Source organism: Nannospalax galili, unplaced genomic scaffold (assembly GCF_000622305.1).
Source record: "Nannospalax galili isolate Female #2095 unplaced genomic scaffold, S.galili_v1.0 scaffold259, whole genome shotgun sequence".
In the NCBI taxonomy this organism is placed as follows: domain Eukaryota; kingdom Metazoa; phylum Chordata; class Mammalia; order Rodentia; family Spalacidae; genus Nannospalax; species Nannospalax galili.
This window is the reverse complement of record NW_008344750.1, coordinates 1,596,101-1,619,669: the sequence shown is the minus strand read 5'-3', so window position 1 is coordinate 1,619,669 and position 23,569 is coordinate 1,596,101. Positions and strand designations below refer to the sequence as shown.

Here is a 23,569-nt window from a genome sequence, read left to right as displayed (position 1 = left end):
AACTTGGAGGCAGGAGCTGGAGCACAGGCCATGGAGGAACGCTGCTTACAGGCTTTCTCTCCTGGCCCTGCTCAGCCTGCTTTCTTATGCAACACAGGCCCACCTGCCCAGGGGTGGCACCACCCACAGTGGGCTGGGCCCTCCCACATCACTCATCAAGAAGATGCCCTTCAGACATGGCTACAGGCCAATCCAATAGAGGCAATTTCCCGATTGAGGCTCCCTCAACCCAGGTGTGTCAAGTTGACACTAAAGCTATCCAGCACAAATAGCAAAAGTGATTAGAGCTTGTCCTTCTCCTGGGTCCAGCAGGCAGAGATTTCCAGGTCAGACACTGTCCTGTAGACACCTTTTGAAGAGGAAGAGAGAGTCCCCAACAGGTGGGAAAGTCACAGATTCCCCATCTTGGAGCTGAATGGGGCCAGAGCTCTGTGGGAGGCCTCCCTTTTCAAGGTTCCACCTTCTTCACAGGGGCAGAAAGGAACTCTCCAGGGAGCCCTAAGATCTAGCCTGCCCTCTCCATACCTCAGGAGCACCTATGTTCCCTGTCACCTTTTCTCAATCCTGTGTAATGGAAGGAAGGGGCAGGGCCTGGGCAGGCATCTTGTCCCCATCCCAAGGGACAATTGACCCTGAACAGGTCACAGAATTGTGAATTGTGTAGGTATCCCAAGATCCGGTAAGTTCTAGAATGTACAGGGTCTGCCTAAGGTGGACAAGAAGGCAGCATCCATGTCGGGCCCAGCCATTGGTTCTGGTTCCCAGCCAGACTCTAACCACCTTGCCACCAAGGATTCAGGAAGTGAGTCCATGGGTGTGAATAGGAGGGCTTTGGGTCAGCCAGTCTCCAACTGACTGACTAGGTGGGCATGAGCTTTCTGGCCCTAGGAATAGTTGTGGCAGAACCTCACAGGATGTGACCATGTTAGCCAAGCCTTTCCTATCCCACCCCCATCTTCCCCTTACCCCCCCCCCATCCACTGGGCCCCTGGCTTAATCCAGCTTAGTGAACACACAACCCATAGGGCACTGCCCAGCTCAGCATTCCAGGATACAGAGCCAAGCCCACTCCTGTCGCTCCATGATACGGCCAGGATGAGGCCTAGAGAAGGCCAGTAACAATAGAGAAGATCCTAGGAGTTGGGGATGGATACCAGGTGGGTGTATTGGGGCTGGAGGGGCAGGTGGGCATCTGAAGTACACAGAGTAATCAAGGCAGCCCATTTGTGGCAATGGCAAGCTGTTGAGGAGGTCTGACTTCCCATCTCCCTGCCCTGCTATACCCATAGGCCCTGTGGTAACTTCGAGGTAGATGGAGGGACTCAAGACTCCGGCCCTGCACATGCCTCCCTGTGGCTGTGGGCAAACCCATTTTTCCCCCTTGCTCATGCTTGCTAGGCGAAATGGCTACCTCACTGCTTTGAGCATGCCCTTTACATCTCTGAACTGACGTAGGTATGCTGAGTAAGGGGTGAAGAACTTGGAAAAACCAGGTGGGATTTCACAGCAGGCAGAAAGGTAGGCAGTGTGGTGAGCCACGTGAAGTCCTGGGGAGGAATGCAGACTAGGAGATGGGTGGGGAAGGATGATTTTTGCTTCTGCTTCTAGGAAGCTCACATGGTCTCTGATGTGAACTTGGGGGATTTATTACCATGGTCTTTGGCTACTGTTTGATGCTGTTGTCTTGTGGCTCATTTATGAGTCTTGTTTTAAATATTTTTCTATGTTAACACTCACTCATATGATTCAGGGGCTCTAGAGGGTTGGTGGAATGTGATGGAGCACACACAGTAGAGTGGGGATGAGCAAGGGCAGGACAGAGACAAGAGACCTTGTACAGAGCTGCTAGGCTACCCACACACTACCAAGAACCTGGAGAACTATGGGGTATCTGCTACCTCTCAACAGGCCTCAGCACACTCGCTCCAAGGCAGCAGGCAAGAGGACCGAGTGTGGGCCTCTTGACATGGAGGTAGCCTAGCTATGTGGTATGAAAGGGACAGACCCCAGACCTCATCCTGCCTGTTGACATGGACAGCTCCTTCAGTCTGTGGATAACATGGGGGAATTCGAGGAATCAGCCCACAGGGCTCCACTCAGGAGATGAGGGTGTGTCTCCCCCCACAGCACTGCATCCTCCTTTGAAGTCCCCCAGCCCAAGTCTCCCAATCCACCCCGTGTACTCTGCATCTTTTGTGAGGCTAGCCCAACACCATCAGGCTTCCCTTCATGATCAGCAACAAGGCGACAGGAACTGAGGCTAGCCTGAGCCAAGCTTAGAGTATGGAGAGGAATAAAAGGCTATTCCATGGGTCTCATGGTAACAGCAGCCCAAAGCAGGAAGTGGACTGAGCTCTGGGTTGAGGACCTGGGTTCCAGATTTGGCCTTGTTACCACCTTGCTATATGACCTCAGAACTTCAGTTCCATCATATCAGAATGAGGTAGCGGTCTCTGCATACTCACCTCACAGGGCTTCTGTGAAGATCTGGAATGCTCCTGGGTTACCCAGAAAGACACTCTGTCCCCACTTCACTGCTTCTCAAATCCACTGGCACTAAACAGCAAAAAAAGTGCCTTCTGGTCTAGCTACTGGGGCCAGCTACACTTTTGTCAGGGTCCCTATGAGCACAGGCTCTGTGGACCTATTGTTCCCATCTCACAGTGAGAACACAGGCTCAGAGTGACTGCCAAACTCCATCCCTCTAGCTTCCTGTTCTTTTCCACTCTGCTTTTCTGGCTGTACAGATCATGCCCCATCTCTAGGTCAGCAGACCAGGGGTTAGGGGGTGCCCTGCCCCTTCCATAGGTCTTAGCTGGGAGATGGTAGAGGGAGGTGTCTGGAGCTAGGATTCTTAAAGGAGTGTCATGGCAACCAGTCCTCAAGCCCCAGGGCTGTAGGGAGCCTGCCTACCTTGTAGAGGCTATCCAATCCATCCATGCTCCCCAGAGGAGGCCCCAAGACACCTCCCATCCCTGCCTACTCCCCCAGCCTGAATCCCAGTCTTTACTGGACTGGCATGAATTCTAGGGTTGAGCTCAGAGACCTGTGGCAAGATGGTTAATATAAAAAGAAACAGTAGGTAGAGATACTGGCCAAACTCAGTGACATGCAACTGCACAGAGGCCTGAAACTGAGTGGGCCTGGCTTCAGTAGGGCTGGGTGGTTTCCTGGACTGAGACAGAGGAAAGACCTGAAGAGGATCTTCAGGGATTGAAGGTGTGAGCACTAGGTGTTTGGGCAGATGTGGTTAGTGGCCCACAAAGGCCTATCTGTAGAGCATCCCTCACCTAGTGCTTTGTGTCACTGCTCTAGCAGCCCTTTGAGATCACACTGCATGGCTCCTCTGTCCCATGGACAGTGTGAAATATGCACAATGCTCGGTGCACCATAGGCCGGTACAGCAAGGGTGGGCAAAGGCAGTGCCAGGAGTGGCAGCTGAAAGCACTCATATGGGTGTAGGCTCAGGAGACGTGGCCTCTCCTGCTGGATTAAAGGTGCCCAGGAAGGGCAAATCCAGTGGTCCCTGCCTTGGACCTCACTCCTTCCAGGGATAGGTAAGGTCAGAGCTTTCCTCTCCACGTAATGACAGGGATAGGATGATCCACCCCTGCTTCCTAAGAGTATAATAGCACCATCTATGGACATAAAAGGAACCTGGATGTCATAGCAGGCCACAAACTTGAAGAGGAAACCTTAAAAGCAGTATGATTAGTTTAATTGAAAATTTGACACAATCTAGAATCACTTGGGAATAGAGACTCAGTGAGGGACTGTGTACATTGAGTTGGCCTGTGGGTAGGTCTGAGGGGGGTTGTCTTAAGTTAATTGATGTGGGAAGTCCCAGCCTACTATGAGTGGGACCATTCCCTAGGCAGAGGTTCCTGAATTATATGAGTGGACAAGTAGAGCTGAGCACAAGCCAGCAAGCCAGCATATGTGCATACATTTTTCTCTACTCTTGACTGTGAATGTGATGTGACCAGTGGCTTCAGGCTCTGCCACCATGAGTTCCCAGCAGTGACAGACTATGTATTTTGAAATGATAAACCCTTTCTCCCTCCAGTTGCTTTTATCACAGTATTTATCACAGGGTATTTTATCACAGTAAAAGAAATGAAACCAGAGCAGCAGTATTATGGCTGAGTAGGAGGCATACACCTGTAATTCCAGCACTCAGGAGGCAGGAGGATTATGAGCTCTAGATCAGCCTGGGCTATGAGCAAATTCTGGGCCAGTCTCAGCTACGTAGTGAGACTCACTCTCAAAACATCTCCTCCCTACTTAAAAAAAAAAAGGCAGAGTTATGTGATACAGACTATAAAGTAGCTTAGGGGTTTTGTTTTTGTTTTGAGAGGGGTGTGTGTGTATGTGTGTGTGTGTGTGTGTGTGTGTGTGTGTGTGTGTGTGTGATGGTACTGGGGATTAAACCTCAGGCCTCCCACATGCCAGGCAAGTGTTCTATTACTAAGCTATTTCCTCAGTCCTCCTTTTACTTTTTGAGACAGAGTCTTACTAAGTTACCCAGCTGGCCTTGAACTCACTCTGCAGCCTAGGAAAGCCTTGAACTTGTAATCCAAAACCTTGAATTTGTAATCCAAGTAGATGGGATTACAGGTCTGCACCATGCCCAGCCAGTCCTGGTTCTTCTCAGACAAAATTGTAGTATCTCTGAGCCAGGAAGTATAGCAAAATGTGGCTTGATTTCTTCAGCCAAAGCCAGAGACAGGCCTCAGAGACCAAGGCTGCCTTGGGTCCAGGTGAGGACCAGCACACAGTGAGGATGTACCAGCAGAGAGCTGGCCCCATCTATGATGAGCAGTACAGGGAGGCAGTATGTAAACCAGTGACAATTGAGGTCAGGTCAGGCCAGGCCTGCTTCAAGTAGTACCCTGGCTGAGGCAAGCTGACCAGGCCAAGGCCTGAGGCTCACCAGAGGTTGGTCTCCTCCAGGCCTGCAAGGATTTTCTGGAACTAGCCGAGATTCACAGCCGGAAATGGCAGCGGGCACTGCAGTATGAGCAGGAGCAGCGTGTCCATCTGGAGGAAACCATTGAGCAGCTGGCCAAGCAACACAACAGCCTCGAGAGAGCCTTCCACAACACCCCTGGCCGGCCAACAGACCCCAGCAAGAGCTTCAGCGAGGGTGCGTGTCCTAGGAAGGCTGGCGGGTGGGTGGGCCTGCTCCAGCACCCAGCTCTCAGCCTCCTCCTACTCAGCTGGCTCTACTTTCTACCACACATCCCAGCCTCCATAAACCTGCCCCTGACTTCATCTGGGCTTGTCTTGCCAATGGTGGCCTGCCTCTCTGTGACTGGCAACAGTCTGCCCGTGTCTGGGTTCAAATTCTCAAATGTTCAGTGAGCTCAGCTGTCATCTCTGGGGCTGCCCAGGTGTCAGGTGGCCACAGGCAGGCTGACTAGCATATTAACAGATCAGGGGAGGCTTCTAGAAGATGTCTGAGCAATGAATGAATTGAAAAGAAAATGCCTTATCCCAACAAAGCAAATCAGGGCAGCCGCACTGCAGGGTAACCAGGGCCAGGTGTCTGAAGTGGGAAGGCAGGGTTAGCAGGATCAAGGGGCCAGGCTGAGCTCTAGACTGCATCAGGCAGCAGGATGCAAACCTCAAAGCAGCTCTGCATGTCTCTAGGAAGCTTCTTGACTTCCAAAGGAGAGGACAGTGAGGAAGATGAAGATACCGAGTACTTTGATGCAATGGAAGACGCTACATCCTTTATCACCGTGATCACTGAGGCCAAGGAAGACAGGTGGGACCACTGTGGCCTGGGAGGTGCTTCCTGCTGCCCAGTCAGCCTTTCCTGCATTATTCTTAGGCTCCATCTGGTCTTTTGTCCAGATGTCTACTTGGGGTGTGGTGTTCTTTCTGTCTTGTTCCAGGTAGTATTGCTTAGATTATGTTCTTTCATATATATATATATACATATATATTCTATATATACATATATTCTATATATACATATATTTCATCTATCCAGCTACTTTGTGTCTTTTAATTGAAGAGCTAAGATCATTTACATTTATGGCTATTATTGAAATATATATATATATATATATATACTTTTTTTAAAGCCAAAATGGTTTGGTTTGCTTCTGGAGTTTAACCTAGGTGCTGGCTGGATCCACTTTCAGCCTGGAGAAGGAAAAGGGGGAGAGGAAGAGACAGAAGACCCCAGCTGCTCAGAACAGCACAAAATCGCTGTTCTCCCTTCAGTCTGTGTTTGAGAACACAGGAGATACCCGGTCTTGGTTTTCTATTGCCAACCCTCTGTTTCATTACTCATAAAATCCTGTTCATTCAGACCATTTCTAGATTCACAGGTGAACATATAATTGTGACCTATAAACAAGGAGGATGTCAGATTCTCAGGAAATGCTTATGGCTGTGGTTCATGCTGATAAACAGACAGGTGCAGGGGAAAGCATGAGGCAGGCAGACTGGGTAGAAACTGTGCTCGGGGTGCACAGGCTGGTAAAAAGCCTTGGCCACTCATTGACCTTTAGTTAAAGTCTCTGTGGACCAGCACTCTTCATCACTTCCTGCCCCAGTGTCTTCTGGGAAAAGACTGTTCAGTCCCACCAGCAGTGTTTCTCTTAGCTCAGAATCATTCTCTATTTCCCAGTAATATTTTTTTAATATCTTTATGCTGAGTGTGGTGATGCTCGCCTTTAATCCCAGCATTCAGGAGACAGAGGCAGGCAGATCTCTGTGAGTTCGAGGTCAACCTCATCTACATAGTGAGTTCCAGGCCAGTTGGGGCTACAGGGAGACCCTGTCTCAAAAGTCCAAAAAAATTTGCAAATTTATAAAATAAAATTTTTCATTTTTTATCAAGTGTTCTTCCCTCTGTGACTCCTCCATTAGTCTCTACATTTGACTAAAATGTTAGTTCCCCATCAATAGTCCTTTAAAATGATTTTCTTTCTTCTTTTTTCCTTTTTACAACTCCACATCCCTTATTTTTTAAAAAAATACAAAATAAAAGGTAATCAAAATGTTCTGTTGGGCCAGAATAGCTTTAGATGCCTATTTGTTTTAACAGTTTTCAACTACTGGATATTTTTGCTTACACACTTAGCAACTACTAAAATGCTCCCTTTCCTCCCTTTTCACAATGTTGTTCTGTCCTTAATGCTTTCCCTTCTTCCACTCAGGACTGAGTGTGAGGTTTGTTGGTTTATTTAAAATATCTTTTAAAGGATAGCAATAGCCTTCTTAAATTCCTTCCAAGCTTATCATGGCTTGAGCACCTGAACTTCCTCTCCTGTTGCCACCAGCATCCATCCTGCTGGCTCTGCAACCAAGACAGTCCCGCTTGGCTGTCCTCACTCTGTCCAAGCTAAAGCCTCCAGGCTCTGAGCTCCCCACAATCACCAGGTATTTCTTTCCCCTCCCCTGAAGCCCTGGAGCAGGAGTAGTTCTGTCTGATCCACGCTGCCCCTCTATAAGATCCTAGAACCTGGATCCTTTTGCTTTTGTGGACATCTCTACCACAAGTATAAGGGGAACGAACAGGGGTGCATTAGACCCACTTTCTGCACTTCAAAATCTCTAGTCTATTGTGGGAGGCACTCCAGCAGACAGTGATGACATACTGGGGTCTTTGTGGAACAGAAAGGGAGCTGTACAAGACTCTCCCAAGGATAATACCCACCACCTGCTCTCTTCTTGGCCCTGGGTCAGCCAGGAAGGGCTTGGGTACAAGTACTCTAGAAAAGGGCTTTGCTGAACAGCAAGCATGGATGGATGGGGTCTTGATGGTGCATGCAGCCTTGGTGGATAGGGCTTCCCCATATCACTGCCTGGGTCCCTTAGCCCCACCTCTGTCCTGAACTGGAGATGACCCATTGGAGAAGATGCCTTGGGGCTGCCCCTCATACCTCAAAGAAATTTGGGGAGAAGGTAGGCCAGGTTAAAAGGAGGTATCAAAATTCATCTGTAATTTGTCTCCCCCTTCATTTTCTGCAGGAAAGCCGAGGGTGGAACTGGGCCAAGCGCTGTGGACTGGACCTCAGCAGACAATGTACGTGAGTTGGAAGCAGCCAAGAGGCAGCCAGGTGCCTCAGCTTTGGGGGATGGGGAACTGGAAACACTGTGAGCTCAGGGCCACCTTTGGGTCCCAGATCTGCATTCCATTTAACAGGGAGGTGGCCTCTGTCCTTCCTATCAGCAGCATGCCAGCAGCTGGCTTGGTTCCAGTCCTTGAAGGATCAAGAGACAGCAGGGACCGAGAGGGCTAAGGGAGCTCAAGGATCCACTGACGGGCATGCCTTGCTTCTCTGGCAGGTGTTAGATGGTGCCTCACTCATGCCCAAGGATTCATGCAAAATCAAGAGGCGTGTCCGTATCCCAGACAAGCCCAACTACAGCCTTAACCTCTGGAGCATCATGAAGAACTGCATCGGCCGTGAGCTCTCCCGGATCCCCATGCCGGTGGGCAGCTCTGGCCAGGAGTCATGGGGGCTTCTGGGCTGTGATACATATGGTGCCCTGGGGTATTATTTAATTCATGGCATTTGAGAGGGTGCATGTAACTGATTCTTCCTGTTCCTCACCACCAGCCAGTCCCACAGAGAATGGGGGCCTTCAGACTCTGAGGGAAAGAGCAAGGGAGAAATTCTGTGTGATCAAGAGCTGGGGAACCCCAGATTAATGGGGCCTCACAGTGTCCCCGCTGTCCCTGCCTGGTTGATGGTGGTGGCAGGGGTAAGCTTTGGGGATGGACAGGTAGTCTTCTTCATGACAGGGCCTGTTCCTTGTGCACTCCTAGGAAATGGAGGCTCAGCAAGGTCACACAGAGGTCCAAGGACAAATCTAGAGTCCTCATGTCAACCAGGCTGCAGTGTCATCACCAAGGAAGGGCTTGGGAGCTCCAGGCCATCCTGTTTCACTGTGTAACACACAAGTCCCTTTATATCTCTAGTCTCTTATGTCCACACTGTACAAGTGAATCACAACACCCCCTTTAGAATGTCTGGAGGATGGAGTGAAATAATGTTAGCAGACTCACATTCCAGTGGAGTACAACCCCACCCTGTCTGAGGCTAATGGACAACATCCATCCATCCTGCATAGGCCACACCAGGACAGAGATCTTGACAGAAAACTTCTGAACAAGAAGACCTACGACTACCAATTATGGATCCACATACCCACTGTTTCTGGCCCTGAGCCTAATCCAGCACTGATCACATGGTGGCAGACCAGATACCCTGGCCTTTAGGGAGTTGACATCCTAATGTGTGTGTGGGGGGGGGGGGGGGAGAATGACATCATCAGGGTACATCATATGACATGTCAGCAAGTGACACGCCGTGGGGGAAACTGAGGCAAGGGATACTAGGGAGGAGGGGCTGAAGTGCTAGGCCTCACTGTGAAGGCACCACCAAAGCAGGGCTATCCCTCAGTGTCTGGGAAGGACAGGAGTGCTCTGACAACAACCTCCGGCAACACCCACAGGTGAATTTCAATGAGCCCTTGTCCATGCTCCAGCGGCTTACAGAGGACCTGGAGTACCACCACCTGCTGGACAAGGCAGTGAACTGCGCCAGCTCCGTGGAGCAGATGTGCCTGGTCGCCGCCTTCTCTGTGTCTTCCTATTCCACCACCGTGCACCGCATTGCCAAGCCCTTCAACCCCATGCTGGGGGAGACCTTCGAGCTAGACCGCCTTGAGGACATGGGCCTACGTTCCCTCTGTGAGCAGGTGAGGTCCACCAGGTTAGCACTGGGTGGTGTCCACTCACACTCTGGCTGTGCTTGCCAGCCTCATGATCACAACAAGGCAAATGGGATGCAGACAGTGTGACTGACTACACAGGCCAAGGAACTGAGGTCCAGCTGGGCAGCTGAGCCCCATCGTGGAAAGAACAGGTCCAGAGTCTCCTAGAAATAGCGAGAGGACTGGGAGGGGCACATGGTGAGACAAAGTTGGATCTGGTGTCAGAAGGTGTTCTAGTTTCTTACTGCTGTGATAAAAACACCTGCTGATGGGACTGGAGAGATGGATCAATGATTAAGAGCAGGGACTGCTCTTGCAGAAGACCTGGGTTCAAATCCCAGCACCCACATGTTGGCTAACAACCAACCACAACTCCAGTTTCAGGGGATCCAACACCCTCTTCTGATTTCTCTCTGTGGGCATTGCAGGACATGGGTGCACTCGCATACATGCAGGCATTACACTCATACACATAAAAAGTAAAAAGAAATAAATTAAAAAAGAAAAACATTGATCAAAACCAACTTGGGGAGGAAAGGGTTTAATTGGCTTACAGCATAGTCCATCATCAAGGGAAGCCAAGGCAGGAACCTGGAGCACAGACCATGGAGAAGTGCTGCTTACTGGCTTGTTGCTCTGACCTGTGCTCAGCCTGCTTTCTTATACAACACAAGACCACCTGCCCAGGGGTGGCATTGCCCGCATTAGGCTGGGCCCTTCCACATCACTCAACAATTGAGAAAATGCCCCATAGACATGGCCAGAGGCATCTCAATGGAAGCAGTTCCTCAGTTGAGATTCCCTCTACCCAGGGGTGTCAAGTTGACAACTAAACCTATCTAGCAAAGAAGATGTAGAACCCATCTCCCAGCCAGGGAACTGTGGGGCAGAAGTAGAGGGTAGTTTATAGGGTGTCACCCCACCAGAGCATGGGGTCACCACAGAGCTGAAAGGTGGTAGGCAGGAGCCTGGGCTATGCATATTGAACACCTCCCTGGCTAATATACCCTCAACTCCTCCCCATGGAAATATATCACTTGGTCACCTGGGATCCTCAGCCATGGCAGCCTGATGCTGAATCAGGGCATCCTTGTCAATAGAGGTATCCTATAGGTACGGTGCTACACTGGCTCCAGGATTAGCCAGAACACTGAAAGCTGCCTGATCTGGCTGCCAATTTAGAGACACCCCTCAAAGGGCCCATCGGGTGACTGCAGTGACCAGCACCAGTTCAGTGACTGAGTTTGAAGCAGGAATCATAAAAATGAGCTGACACTTTGCATGTGGGGTTTAGGGCTCTCAGTTGTCCTTGGCCTGAACCCTGAACAAATGCAATTCTTCATTCAACAAATGATAAGTGTCCAGGTGCAGTTCAGATATCCAGAGTTCAGATGGGACTGGAACAGATGAAGCTCTTGTTTTCATAGGGCTGGGGATGGGCCAGACACAGTATGTCAGGTACTTCTGGCTACTTGGACAGGATGGTCAGGACAGCAGTTTGACTGATACAGAAGGACAGGAGGAAAGTAGAGAAGAGCAAAGGGGGAGCAGCTGGGCAGGCATCTGCATGACCCTGGCTTACTCTAGGCAAGACAGCTTCAGTACAGAGAGTGGTCCTCGGGGTGGGACAGTACAGATACTGGGAGCATTTTGAAAGGACGGGATTTGCTGAGGATATAATGAGGCATAGGAGGAGGAGGAGCCAGGGAGAGTCCACAAAATTCAGTGTGAACAGCTACGAAGACAGGATGGGCCTGAGACAAAAGAGGGAACAGTACAGTGCACCAGGGCCTCCCCTTGGAGTGTCAACCCTCCATTTGCTTGTGAGGTGCCTCATCACTGGCAACAGCTGGGCTTTGGGACAGCACCCCCATCATTCGGGGCAGCTGGCAGGTTGCATCTGTAATTCTAATGCACAGAAGGCAAACAGTATCACCAGGAGACAGGAGACAATGGCCAGGTGGAAGCATTGGGCTCACTGACCTCCCAGTCAGGCTGTCTGTCTGAGTGAAGGCAGCTGGAGTTCAAGGGCAAGGCTGGACCATGAAACCATGAGATACACTACAGAGTGAGGAGGCTGGACCAGGCAGAGCCTGGCAGTTGTGGAATGGGGAATAACCATGGCGAGTTGATGACACTGCCACTTTAGGTGGGGAAAAAAGGCCAGGGGATGGGCATCTTGGGTGGCAGGACAGCAGTCAAGGGTACACTGTGCTATGAGAGGGAAGTTTTGTGGTACTGAGGGCTCTGGTGTAGGGGGCATACAAGGCTCAAGGCAGACACTAACATGATTCCCACTCTGGAACCAGACCAGATTCTTAAAATGTCTCTACCAGTCTGCTTCCCACACCCAGTATAACTGTACAAGACACATATATGCCAGGCACTATGTGAGGATTAGATGAGAAGGTGGGCAAACAGAGCCTTCAGTGCAGCCTGTCCCTGGCATATCTTGGAGGCACAATTTCCACCTCCCTCTCTACTATTTCCCAAGAGACAGGCACAGGCACACTTCACCCACAACCCCCACTACCCAACCTCAGTTAGGCAGGCCCAGGATGGCCACAAGTTGCTTTTCTACTTGGAACACTGTCTTTCCTAGGGATCTGCCTTGGGTCAGGTCCACTGGGAAGGGGCAGCCAGACCCACTCCTGGGATACATGAGATAAAGGTGTGCATCCTGGACACAGGGCAGACTATCCTTCCCTGGCCGGGCAGGTGGTATGGATCCATGTCCAGCATGCTCATGTTCAGCTTGTCTGGTTCCAGGTGAGTCACCACCCACCCTCTGCTGCCCATCACGTGTTCTCTAAGCGTGGCTGGAGCCTCTGGCAGGAAATCACCATCGCCAGCAAGTTCCGGGGGAAATACATCTCCATCATGCCACTCGGTGAGCCAAGGCTTGGGGCTCCTGGAATGGGAAGCTGTTCAGCTTCAGAGGGAAGGCTGACTTGTGGCCCCTAGGAAAAGCTTCTCTGCAAGTCTGCCCACTTCCCACTTATGTCCTGGTATGTGTCCCACCCTGTCCTAGCTTGCATGGGTATTTCTCTGGTTCTTTTATTTTTTTAATGTGTATGACTGTTTTGCTTGTATGTGTGTTTGGGTATCATGTGCATACAATGCCAATGAAGACCAGATGAGGGCCTCAGATCCCCTGGAACTGGAGTTACAGATGACTGTGAGCTGCCATGTGGATGCTGGGAACCAAACCTGAGTCCCATGCAAGAGCAGCAAATGCTCGTTTTGTTGAGACAGGGTTTCTCTACATAGCCCTGGCTGGCATGGAACTTGCTATGTAGATCAGGCTAGCCTCGAACTCACAGAGATCTGCTGCTAAATACTAGGACTAAATGTGTACACACCATGCCCAGTGGCAGCAAGTGCTCTTAACCACCAAGCCATCTCTACAGCCCCATTTCCTCTGGTTCTTGACCTGGGCCTATGGGTGGACTGGCCAGAATCCCACATGAGGAAGTCATGCCTCTGACCTATGCCTGGCCTCCAGGTGCAATCCACCTAGAATTCCAGGGCAGTGGCAATCACTACGTCTGGAGGAAGAGCACCTCAACTGTGCACAACATCATCGTGGGCAAGCTCTGGATTGATCAGGTCAGTGTGCCCTTGGGGAGGTGGGGTATGTGGCTTAGGAACTGGACCCTGACCACCACCTATTCTCAATAGTCAGGGGACATTGAGATTGTGAACCATAAAACCAAGGACAGGTGCCAGCTAAAGTTCGTGCCCTACAGCTACTTCTCCAAAGAGGCAGCCCGAAAGGTAAGCAGGGATACCACCTGCAACCCCAGTAGGCCCAGCACAGAGTATGTGCTTATGTGTGTCCTATCACACATCCACAGGTGACTGGAGTGGTGAGTGACAACCAGGGCAAGGCCCACTATGTGCTGTCAGGGTCATGGGATGAGCAGATGGAGTGTTCTAAGATTGTGCAGAGCAGCCCCAGCAGCCCCAGTTCTGATGGGAAACAGAAGACTGTGTACCAGACGCTGCCGGCCAAGCTGCTGTGGAAGAAGTACCCACTGCCGTGAGTCAGGGCTCAGTGCTGGCTTTGGGAAATAGGGACCAAAAAAGAGGTAGAGGAAAAGAAGGCAGGGAGCAGGAGCCAGGCAGAGGACCACCCCTGCCTTGCCCAGCAGAAAGTATAGGCAGTCCAGAGCATTCAACCCACATATGGTAGAGAATTTTTTTTTTTTTGGTCTTTTTGAGACAGGGTCTCCCTGTAGCCCCAGCTGTCCTAGAACTCACTATGTAGACCAGGCTGGCCTTGAATGCACAGAGATCCGCCTGCCTCTGAGAATTTTATCACAAGGCTGTCATCCCAGCATAGAAGGCAGTCACCCAACAGTCCATGAACATGAAACTATCCAGTAGCAAATACTGTGTAGACGCTTTGAACAAAGTGACAGAACAGAATCCTCTGCAAAGTTACAAGAAATGAAAAACAAAACTTAAAAAGAACTTACAAGAAACTTTTAAAAAGTATTTTACTTATTATTTTTATTTTATGTGTATGAGTGTATTGCCTGCATGTGTGTTAAGTACACCTGTGTTGTGGGATGCCAGCAAAGGTCAGAAGAAGTCAGGTTCCCCTGGAACTGGAATTATAGACTGTTGTTAGCCTCCATGTGGGTACTGAGAACACAAGTCCTCTGCTAGAGCAACCAGTGCTCTTAACCATTGAGCCATCTCTCCAGCCCCACAGCCAGATTTTTAAAAGCTATTACTTACTGAGATCCAGTACTTCAACAACCAGCTCTAACAATAAGGGAGCTTGAAGACAGTCAAATGATAGCTTCCATGTGCTGAAAGACTCACTGCCAGCCTAGAATTATATACTCAGAGAATAAATGAAATTGAATACATTTGCATACAGACAAAACCTCAGTTGGCTACTATAGCCCTTAACTAAGAACTACCTTCAGGCAGAGGAAAAACTGTCCCAGATGATTCAAGATGTATGAATGAATGAAGAACAAAAAATGAGGGCTCAGATGAGGGCTCAGTAGAGATAGCTCAGTGGGTAAACGTGCTTGCTGTGCAAGCATGAAGACCTGAGTTTGGATCCCCAGCACCCATGTAAAAGCTGGGCCACACATGTCTGTAACTCCAGTGCTGGGGAGCAGACACAGGCAGATCCCAAGGGTTCCCTGACCAGCCAGTTTCCAGGTTCAGTGAGAGACCCTGTCTCAAAAAAATAAAGTGGAATAATAATTGAGGAAGATACTCAATGCCAGCCTATTGCCTCCACACTTATACACACATACACTGCACCCCCACACAGAGAGAGAGAGAGAGAGAGAGAGAGACAGTGAGACTGCACCACACACACACATGCATGCATACATGCATGAATCTAAGTGAACACTGAATAAGCAAAGACAGTAACAATAACATCTCAGTTTAAGAATACAACTGCGTTATTACTTAAGAAGAGGAATAAATGGAGAGAAACTGCTCAAAGGCTCTTGTGCTACCCAGAAGGAGGGTCAGTAACTGTTGACTGAAGTTATATAAGAATATAAATTTTGTAATTCCTAGAGTAAGCACTAAAGTAATATACTGGAATCACAGAAGGAAAAGAAAGAATTAAATAAAAATGAAGAGGAAGGAAAATAGTTAATAAAAACAATTTTCTTAGGGATGGAGACAGCTCAGTGGTAAAGCTCCTGTGTGCTTAGCATACATAAAGCCCTGGGTTCAATCTCCAGCACAGGGAAACCAAAAACAAAGTTCTCAGATTTAAAGAAAGAAATGAAAAAAAAAAAACTTGGATCAAAAGAGCCTATAGAGGAGCTGTTGGAGATGGGTCAGCAGTTAAGAGCACGTACTGCTCTTGCAGAGATCCAGAGTTCAGTTTCCCACACCCACTTTGGGCAGCTCACAACTGCCTATAACTCCAGCTCCAAAGGATCTGATGCCTCTGACCTCCTTGGGCTCCTGCACTCAGGTGCACATACCTACATATATGTACATACACACACACACACATACACACAGAATTAAAAGTTAAATCTTTTTTTAAAAAGAGCCTATAAAATGGTAAGAGGTAAAGTAAAACATAAAGAAAAATGTTCACTTAGAACATGCTATAGTCAAAATGAAGAATATCAAAGAAGGGGGCTGGAAAGATGCCTCAATGGTTAAGAGCACTTGCTGCTCCTACAGAGAACCAAGTTCAGTTCTTAGCATTCATGTCTGGCAGCTCATAACCACCTGTAACTCCAGTTCTAGGGGATTGAATGCCCTCTTCTAGCCTTCACACCTGCACTTGCACATGCACACACATATACACACAGACACACATACACATAAATAAAATAAGTCCTTTTAAAAAAGAATATCAAAGAAGTATAAAAACTTCCAGAGAAGAATAAAAGATTTCATCCAAGAGTATGAAACCAGATACCAGACTTTGTAACAAAAGTAATGGAGTAATTGTTTCAGAGTTAGGGAGTAAAATGAAATGTGAAGGTAGAGCCTTCTAGCAATCAAGCTATCGTCCAAATATGAGGCAGTTTTATACATATATACATATACATGTAGCAGGAAATGTAATCACAATACCTATACTTTTTTTTTTGGCCTTTTTGAGACAGGGTCTCCCTGTAGCCCCAGCTGGCCTGGAACTTGCTATGTAGATCAGGCTGGCCTCAGACTCACAGAGATCCCCTTGCCTCTGTCTCCCAAGTGCTGGGATTAAAGGCATACCTTACATCTTAAAATGAAGTATCACATACTCTATCATCCATTGGTGCCACTTCTATTTTTTATTTTAATTTTCTGCGTATGAGTGTTATGCCTGCATATAGGTAAGTACACCCGTGTCATGCAATACCCGCGGAGGACAGAAGAGGCTGTCAGATCCCTGGGAACTGGCGTTATAGACAGAGAGTTGTTAGCTGCCATGTGGGTGCTGGGATTTGAACCCAGGTCTTCTGCAAGAACAGTGTTCTTAACCACTGAGCCATCTTTCCAGCCCCTGGTGCCACTTCTAGATATGAAAGGAATCTATGTGCCTGCAGTCTCCAAAAGGGCAGATCATCAACAACAAAACTAGGTCATAGATTCAAACCTATCATTACAGGTTGAACATCTTTTAACCAAAAATCAAAAATACTCCAAATTCTAAATCCTTTTGAACACCAACATGAGACTACAAGTAGAAAATTCCACATCTGACCTCATGTGAGAAGTCACAGTCAAAATTCAAGGGCGGGTTGAAAAATCCAAGCACTCTGGAGGCAGAGGTGGGCAGATCTCTAATAGAGGCCATCCTGGTCTATATGGTGAATTCTAGGCCTGCTGGGGCTACAGAGAGACCCTGTCTCAAAAAGATGAAAAAAATTTTAAAAAGCAAGAACTCATAATATTGTATTAGATTACCTTCAGGATGTGTTTACAATATAGATGAAACATAAATGGATTTCCTGTTTGGTTTTGAGTCCTAGTCCCAAGATCTCATTATGTATGCACTTATGCTAAGGGAAAAAATGACTTGAAATAGCCCCATGTTTGTAAATTGATCAAATATGCTTCAAACTAATCCATAGGCCAAAGAAGATATGATGAAAATCAGAAAAGATGCTTGAATGATTCAAAGAGCATTGATAAGTGGTGGGTGGGACCTAGTACTTGGGAGTGACACATATAGCTTTGAAATGAGGATTGTATCAGAAAAAGGAAACAATGAGCTAAGCATCCATGTCAAGAAGTTAAAAAGCAAAGAGCAAAGTGAACCCCAAGCAAAGTGGAAGGAAGGATTATAATCTCACAATCAGTAAGGTAGAAAACCCTAGATAAGAACAAAGTTTTATCTCCAACTACTGGCTACATCAGGAAGCTTTGGCATGAATGTTCAAAACTGAGCCAGGGCGCATACAACCAGCGTCGCCTGCAAAAAGAGACGGCGCTACGCCATACACATTAACACCAAAGAGGATATTGGGAAACAACTTTATGCTGATAAATTTGAGAAACTGATAAAAAGGACAACCCCCGCACCCATCCCCGAGGAAAAGTCAAGCGTAGCCAAGCAGTTGCAAGTGAGTGGAGAGCATGCCAGGTGAGGGCAGCAGAGGGCAAGTTGGACTCAGCTAGTAGGTCTTGCAGGTTGGGTTCAACCAGCCAGGAAGGGGCGCTGAGAGCTGGGGGGTGCAGGAAGGGCGGCGCGGGCCGCTCACGCCCCCACCGCGCCGCAGGGAAAACGCGGAGAACATGTATTATTTCTCGGAGCTGGCCCTGACCCTCAACGAACAGGAGGAGGGCGTGGCCCCCACCGACAGCCGCCTGAGGCCGGACCAGCGGCTGATGGAGAAGGGGCACTGGGATGAGGCCAACACCGAGAAGCAGCGGCTGGAGGAGAAGCAGCGCTTGTCTCGGCGGCGGCGGCTGGAGTCCTGCGCAGCAGGCTGCGGCGGTGAGGAAGGTGAAGTCCGGCCCTAGGGGAGGGTGGGAAGGGATGACTGCCAAGAGGCGGGAGGGAGGAAGTCCCCCCGGGAAGGGTGACGTGGAGCAGGCCGGTCACACCAAGCCCACTGTGCCCGCCCAGCAGAGAAGGAGTCAGATGACTATGCGCCCCTGTGGTTCGAGAAGAAGTTGGACCCGCTGACCGGGGAGATGGCCTGTATGTACAAGGGTGGCTACTGGGAGGCCAAGGAGAAGAACGACTGGCACATGTGCCCCAATATCTTCTGATCACCACCCCTGCAGCAAATACAGGCGCCTGCACAGCCAGGTCAACTTTTTCTTTAATGCACTCAATTTAGAACTGAATGGCACATGCAGTCTCTCTCTCTCTCTCTCTCTCTCTCTCTCTCTCTCTCTCTCTCTTTCCTAAAAGGGGACAAGGATTGACCCGGGTTCTCTCCAGTCTCCCAGGTGCACCGGGTCACATGTGTCCCTTTACCATGGATGGACTTGGGCCCCATGGGCACCCCAGCTCCCAGTTACCACAACTCAGGCCGGCTGGCCGGGCCACGGGCTGCCCAGGTCATTAGCCCCAACCCAAGGAGGAATTAGTCCCTCCTAGGGAGCCTCTTTTGACTTTTTTAGAACAAACCCTCCACTTTCCAGCCATGAGGTTTAGTACATATTTTTAGTATATCACTTAGAAGACAGCTTTCCAATTGTACTTTCTTGCCACAAAATTGTCCTGGCAATAACCCCTTTTTTAAAGACATCAGGAAGCCAGACCACTTTGAGTTGGGAGCATTTTGTAGCTAACATAGCGAGGTCCTTTTGTATCTGGGGCTGCCCAACCCCCCTAAGCTCTAAACGCCCACAGAGACAGGAGGAGGACTGCCCTTGAGCTGAACAGCACATGGTCTCTCTCTGGAGGGGCCACCAATAAGCGGGGGCAGGGAGGCAGTTGGAGATAAACCTATTCCAGCTAAGGGCAACAGCCTCCTGCCTAGCCTTGGCTGTGCTGGGACAGCACCCCAGCCCCAAAGAGGCCAAGTAGGACTAGAAGGCAGGACCTATGCGTGTCCTGCCCAAGAACCAGGCCCCAAATCAGCAATAACGAATAAATCCTTCACTCAGCTTGGGCTGGTGACCCAGGCTCCAACACCTGGCCTCCCCGGCATCAGGGGATGCTTCATCTCAGCACTCTTGAAATTTTTATTTGCCTAATTTATATATAATATATAAATATATATAAAATAGCTATTTTGCTTAAATTTCTATGGTATGTGAAAGTGAAAAATGATGAAGACAGGGTGTGCCTGTCTGAGTTTGGTCTCTTGACAGCTGTGCCCAGCCGTCTCATCATACCCCTTCCGGTGGCTTCTGCCAAGCTTTGGGAGACTGAACCAAGTGGCCACAATCTAGCCCTCAGAACCTCCAACTCCAATCCTCCTCACTTCAGTTTGGCCCTGAACATTCATTGCAGGGCTTTTCTTTCTACTCCAGGACTGGTTTTTGTTTTGGGTTTTTTTTTTTTAAAGTAAAAACACCAAGTATGAAATGCCTTACAATACCCACTCCAGAGATGTGGGGCAGGATGGGAGGGGACACTGGTCTCCCCTCAGAGCTGTAGAATGTACTTCTTCCCAACAGTCTGTGACCATAATAATTAAAAAAAAATTAAAAAAACAAACAAACTTGATTTTGGAGTTTTCCACTGCCCTGTTCCAGAATGTCTGTGGCTGGATGGAGGAGGGCTGATGAAAATTACAACCATGGGGGGTAGGGGAGGGATAATTCTACTAATGCTCAAATAGCAAAAGGTGTGTCTGGAAGGGGTGGAAAGGGACCTGATAGAGTGTGGTCTATGCCAGGAAGAGGGCTCAATGGATAGAGGAGTGCCAGCACTTACCCAGGAGAGGGGGCCACAGTCTGCTAGGGGGCTACGCTGATAACACAGCTCTGGGGCATACCTGAACCCAGATCTGCCCCCCATCCAAGGGGTAGTGCTGTACCACCCAGAAGCTACCAGCAGCATCCTCCTATCACCAAGTTCCTAGAACTCTCTAGGTAGAAGCACCCTGGCAGAGGCACCTACAGCCCTCTAGTGAGGCCTGGTGAGTTTCATGTTGCCTGACAACTGTGGCCTAGGCTACTTCTGTTACCCTGTTGCCAGGCAACTCAGATCACTAGTTTCTGAGCCCTGGCCAGAGGAGCTGGTGGTTTGGCCTACTGGATCCTCCTCCACTGCCAACACTTCCAGGTAAGGGGAAGCATTGGGGCTGGGTACCACTGAGTCATCAGACCCAGGGCTCTTTCCATCTGCCTTGATGTCCCAGCACTGTAGTATCGAGCCTGGCCCTGTAAAGCTCCTTCCCCAGCCATGCTTCTCTGTCTGTGAATAGGCAACCACTGGTGAGTCCCAGAGAGGATCTGGAAGACAACTCTCACTGGAATAGGGAGATGAGGCAACCCCAGGATGGACCTGACCCAGAGGGCAAGAGAGGGAACAAGCTGTACTGGGCATAGTCCAGAGGTGACAAAGACCTGTCCACTGAAGCAAAGAGAGGGATCCAGAGAGTGTGGCACGGATTAGTAGAACTCTGAACAGGGAGTGACATCAATGCAGTGTTGTAGAAAGAGCACTCTAGCAGGGAACCAGATTGCCCTACTGTATGTAAGCCATCCTTGAGTAGGAAATATACATATATATATATTTTTAAAAGAGGGGCTTCAGAGATAGCTAAGTTGGGAAAGTACTTACCATGCAAACATAAGGACCTGAGTTATATCCCCAGAACCCACATAAAAAAAGCTGGGCATGGTAGCCTGCACTTATAATCCCAGCACTGGGGAGGTGGAGGTTGGCAGGTCCCTGGGGCTCGCTGGTGAGTACAAAGTCAGTGAGAAACACTTTTTAAAAACAAGGTAGAAAGATCCTGAGGAATGACACCCAAGGTTGCCCTCTGGTCTCCACAGACATGGGCACACACATGTACATGCATCCACACACATGCACACACATATGCACACAAATCCTTACTGGGGGTAAAGTAAATAAAGGAGGCTGGAGAGCTGGCTCTGTGGATAAAGCACTTGCTGTGTAAGTGTGAGGACTAGAGTCCAGATCCCCAAAACCCAGGTAAAAGCCAGGCAGGTATGGCAGACACCTCTAATCCCAGCATTCACAGACAGGTGAACCCGGGACAAGCTGGCTAGCTAGACCAGCTGATTCATAAGTTGTGGGTTCAATTGAGAAACCCTGCCTGAATAAATGAAGTGGAGAGTAATCAAGGAAGACACATCAACTTATGGTCTTCACATGCATGCACACAGGCACAGTGCTGACACTGGTTGGGTAAAATGGCAGATTAGAGACTGCCTTAGCATGCGTCAAAGAAGCCAGAAAAAGAAAGAGGCTTTACTCCATAGAGAGAAATAAAGATCTTAAGAAATCCAGAAAGTAAAAGGATACTGGAAAAAGAGCAGAAAAAAGATATTAAAAAAGAAGCCAGGCATGGTGGCGCGCGCCTTTAATCCCAGCACTTGGGAGGCAGAGGCAGGCAGATCTCTGTGAGCTCAAGACCAGCCTGGTCTACATGGTGAGTTCCAGGACAGCTGGGGCTACAGGGAGACCCTGTCTCAAAAAGACCAAAAAAAAAAAAAAAAAAAAAGCCAAACAGGTCACTTCCAAAAGTGCAGCGTGAAGCAGGCTGCAGGGCACCAAGGGGACCCTGGAGCAGTGAAGTAATAAACAGTGAGTGGGGTGCAGACATGGCAGCAAGGGACTCAGCAGTGTGCAAACCCAGCAACACATGGATACATGGCACTTGTGGCACATGGCGGCAGGGAGAGGGTCTAAGTGCACAGCAGTGGTTCCAAAAGCAAATCAGGCAAAGCAAGGCTTGCACGGGCCACCAGAGTAGAAGGGGAGAATGCCACGTCTTCAAAGTCAGGCAGACTAGATCACTTTCATATACAGCCATCCTGTCTCTCTCAGAAACAACACAGGCAAACTGGGTGTGGTGGCTCTCACCTTTAATCCCAGCACTCAGGAGGCAGAGGCAGGCAGATCTCTGTGAGATGGAGGCCAACCTGATCTATATAGCAGGTTCCAAGCAAAAAAAAAAACAAAACACAGGCTGACCAGGTTTGTGGGATCTCTGCTGTATTCAGCCTTCCAAGAGCTGGGACTGGCATCTATCATTTGATTATATAGCTTTACCCCTCTCTTTTCAACTTTCACTGCCCCTACTTTGCCCTACTGACCCCTTTTCTATGTACATTTCCTTCCCCTACTTTTTCTCTGTCAACCCAATACTAATCACTAGTGTTCTCCTGAACTTTTTGTTTTCCTTTTCTACTACCCAAAGTAATTATTAGTGCACACACTACTATTAGTGAACCTTTACCTCTTAAAATGATTGGTGCTTAAGGGGTGATTATTTGACTGCCACTGTAATTTCCTTGTGGACTTACATCTTTAGTAGTAAGCAATTGTTTTTGCAGACAATATTTTAATAATAGGTGAGTACTAGCAAATCATGCCTGTTGTCCCAAACACAAGTCTAGCTGAGGAAACCACCACCACAACTCCAGAGTCTAGTCCATCTTCAACAGTGCAGGCTCTCCCTTTAAAAGAATAAAAGTGATTAGCCGGGTGTGGTGGCACATGCCCTTAATCCCAGCACTCAGGAGGCAGAGGCAGGCAGATCTCTGTGAGTTCAAAGCTAGCCTGGTCTCCATAAAGAGTTCCAGGACAGCTGGGGCTACAAGGAGACCCTGTCTCAAAAAGACGAGAAAAAAAATAAATAAAAGTGATTTGTGGGGCTGGAGAGATGGCTCAGCGGTTAAGAACACTGTTCTTGCAGAAGACCCGGGTTTGAATCCCAGCACCCACATGACGATTAACAACTGTCTGTAACTCCAGTTCCAGGGGTCCAACAGCCTCTTCTATCCTCCGTGGGCATTGCATGACACAGGTGCACTTACCTACATGCAGACAGTATGTGCATACACATAAATTAATATTTTTAATGAATTTTTTAGAAGAAGAAGCATTTCATTACAACAGAATTGACATATTCAAAAACAATTTTCTGGGCTAAGATGCATCTTTTTCAAAATTGGCTGTAAATTTTTAGATTTACAGTTAAATTAATACAGTTAGTACTAACTTATACAGTTAGTACAGTTATTGTACTTAGTATAAACCCTATAAGACATAAAATTAAATGAACTTTTAATCTTTAAAAAAGATCTCCAAGCCAGGTGTGGTGGCACACACCTGTAGTACCAGCACTAGGGAGGCAGAGGCAGGAGGATCTCTGTGAGTTCAAGGCCAGCCTCATGTACATATCAAGTTCCTGACTAGCTGGGACTACAAGGAGATCCCGTTTAAAAAAGA

At 48.7% G+C, this 23,569-nt stretch overlaps 1 protein-coding gene across 4 annotated transcripts in view; it reads left to right on the top strand.

Moving 5' to 3' along the window:
* Osbp2 (oxysterol binding protein 2) overlaps positions 1–23,569 on the top strand; it is a 227,059-nt gene that overhangs the window by 191,919 nt on the left and 11,571 nt on the right. The window contains exons 4-14 of one of the 4 annotated variants that reach the window (XM_029567336.1): positions 4,954–5,146; positions 5,653–5,770; positions 7,990–8,044; positions 8,308–8,454; positions 9,481–9,726; positions 12,511–12,631; positions 13,247–13,350; positions 13,423–13,518; positions 13,599–13,783; positions 17,958–18,184; positions 18,311–18,493. In XM_029567336.1, the coding sequence (XP_029423196.1) occupies positions 4,954–5,146; positions 5,653–5,770; positions 7,990–8,044; positions 8,308–8,454; positions 9,481–9,726; positions 12,511–12,631; positions 13,247–13,350; positions 13,423–13,518; positions 13,599–13,783; positions 17,958–18,184; positions 18,311–18,453 (1,635 nt within the window). In that variant the 3' untranslated portion in view covers positions 18,454–18,493. Of the gene's footprint in view, positions 1–4,953; positions 5,147–5,652; positions 5,771–7,989; positions 8,045–8,307; positions 8,455–9,480; positions 9,727–12,510; positions 12,632–13,246; positions 13,351–13,422; positions 13,519–13,598; positions 13,784–17,957; positions 18,185–18,310; positions 20,255–23,569 lie in introns of those variants that run through there. The other 3 variants (XM_008841038.3, XM_029567337.1, XM_029567338.1) reach the window with 3 other exon arrangements.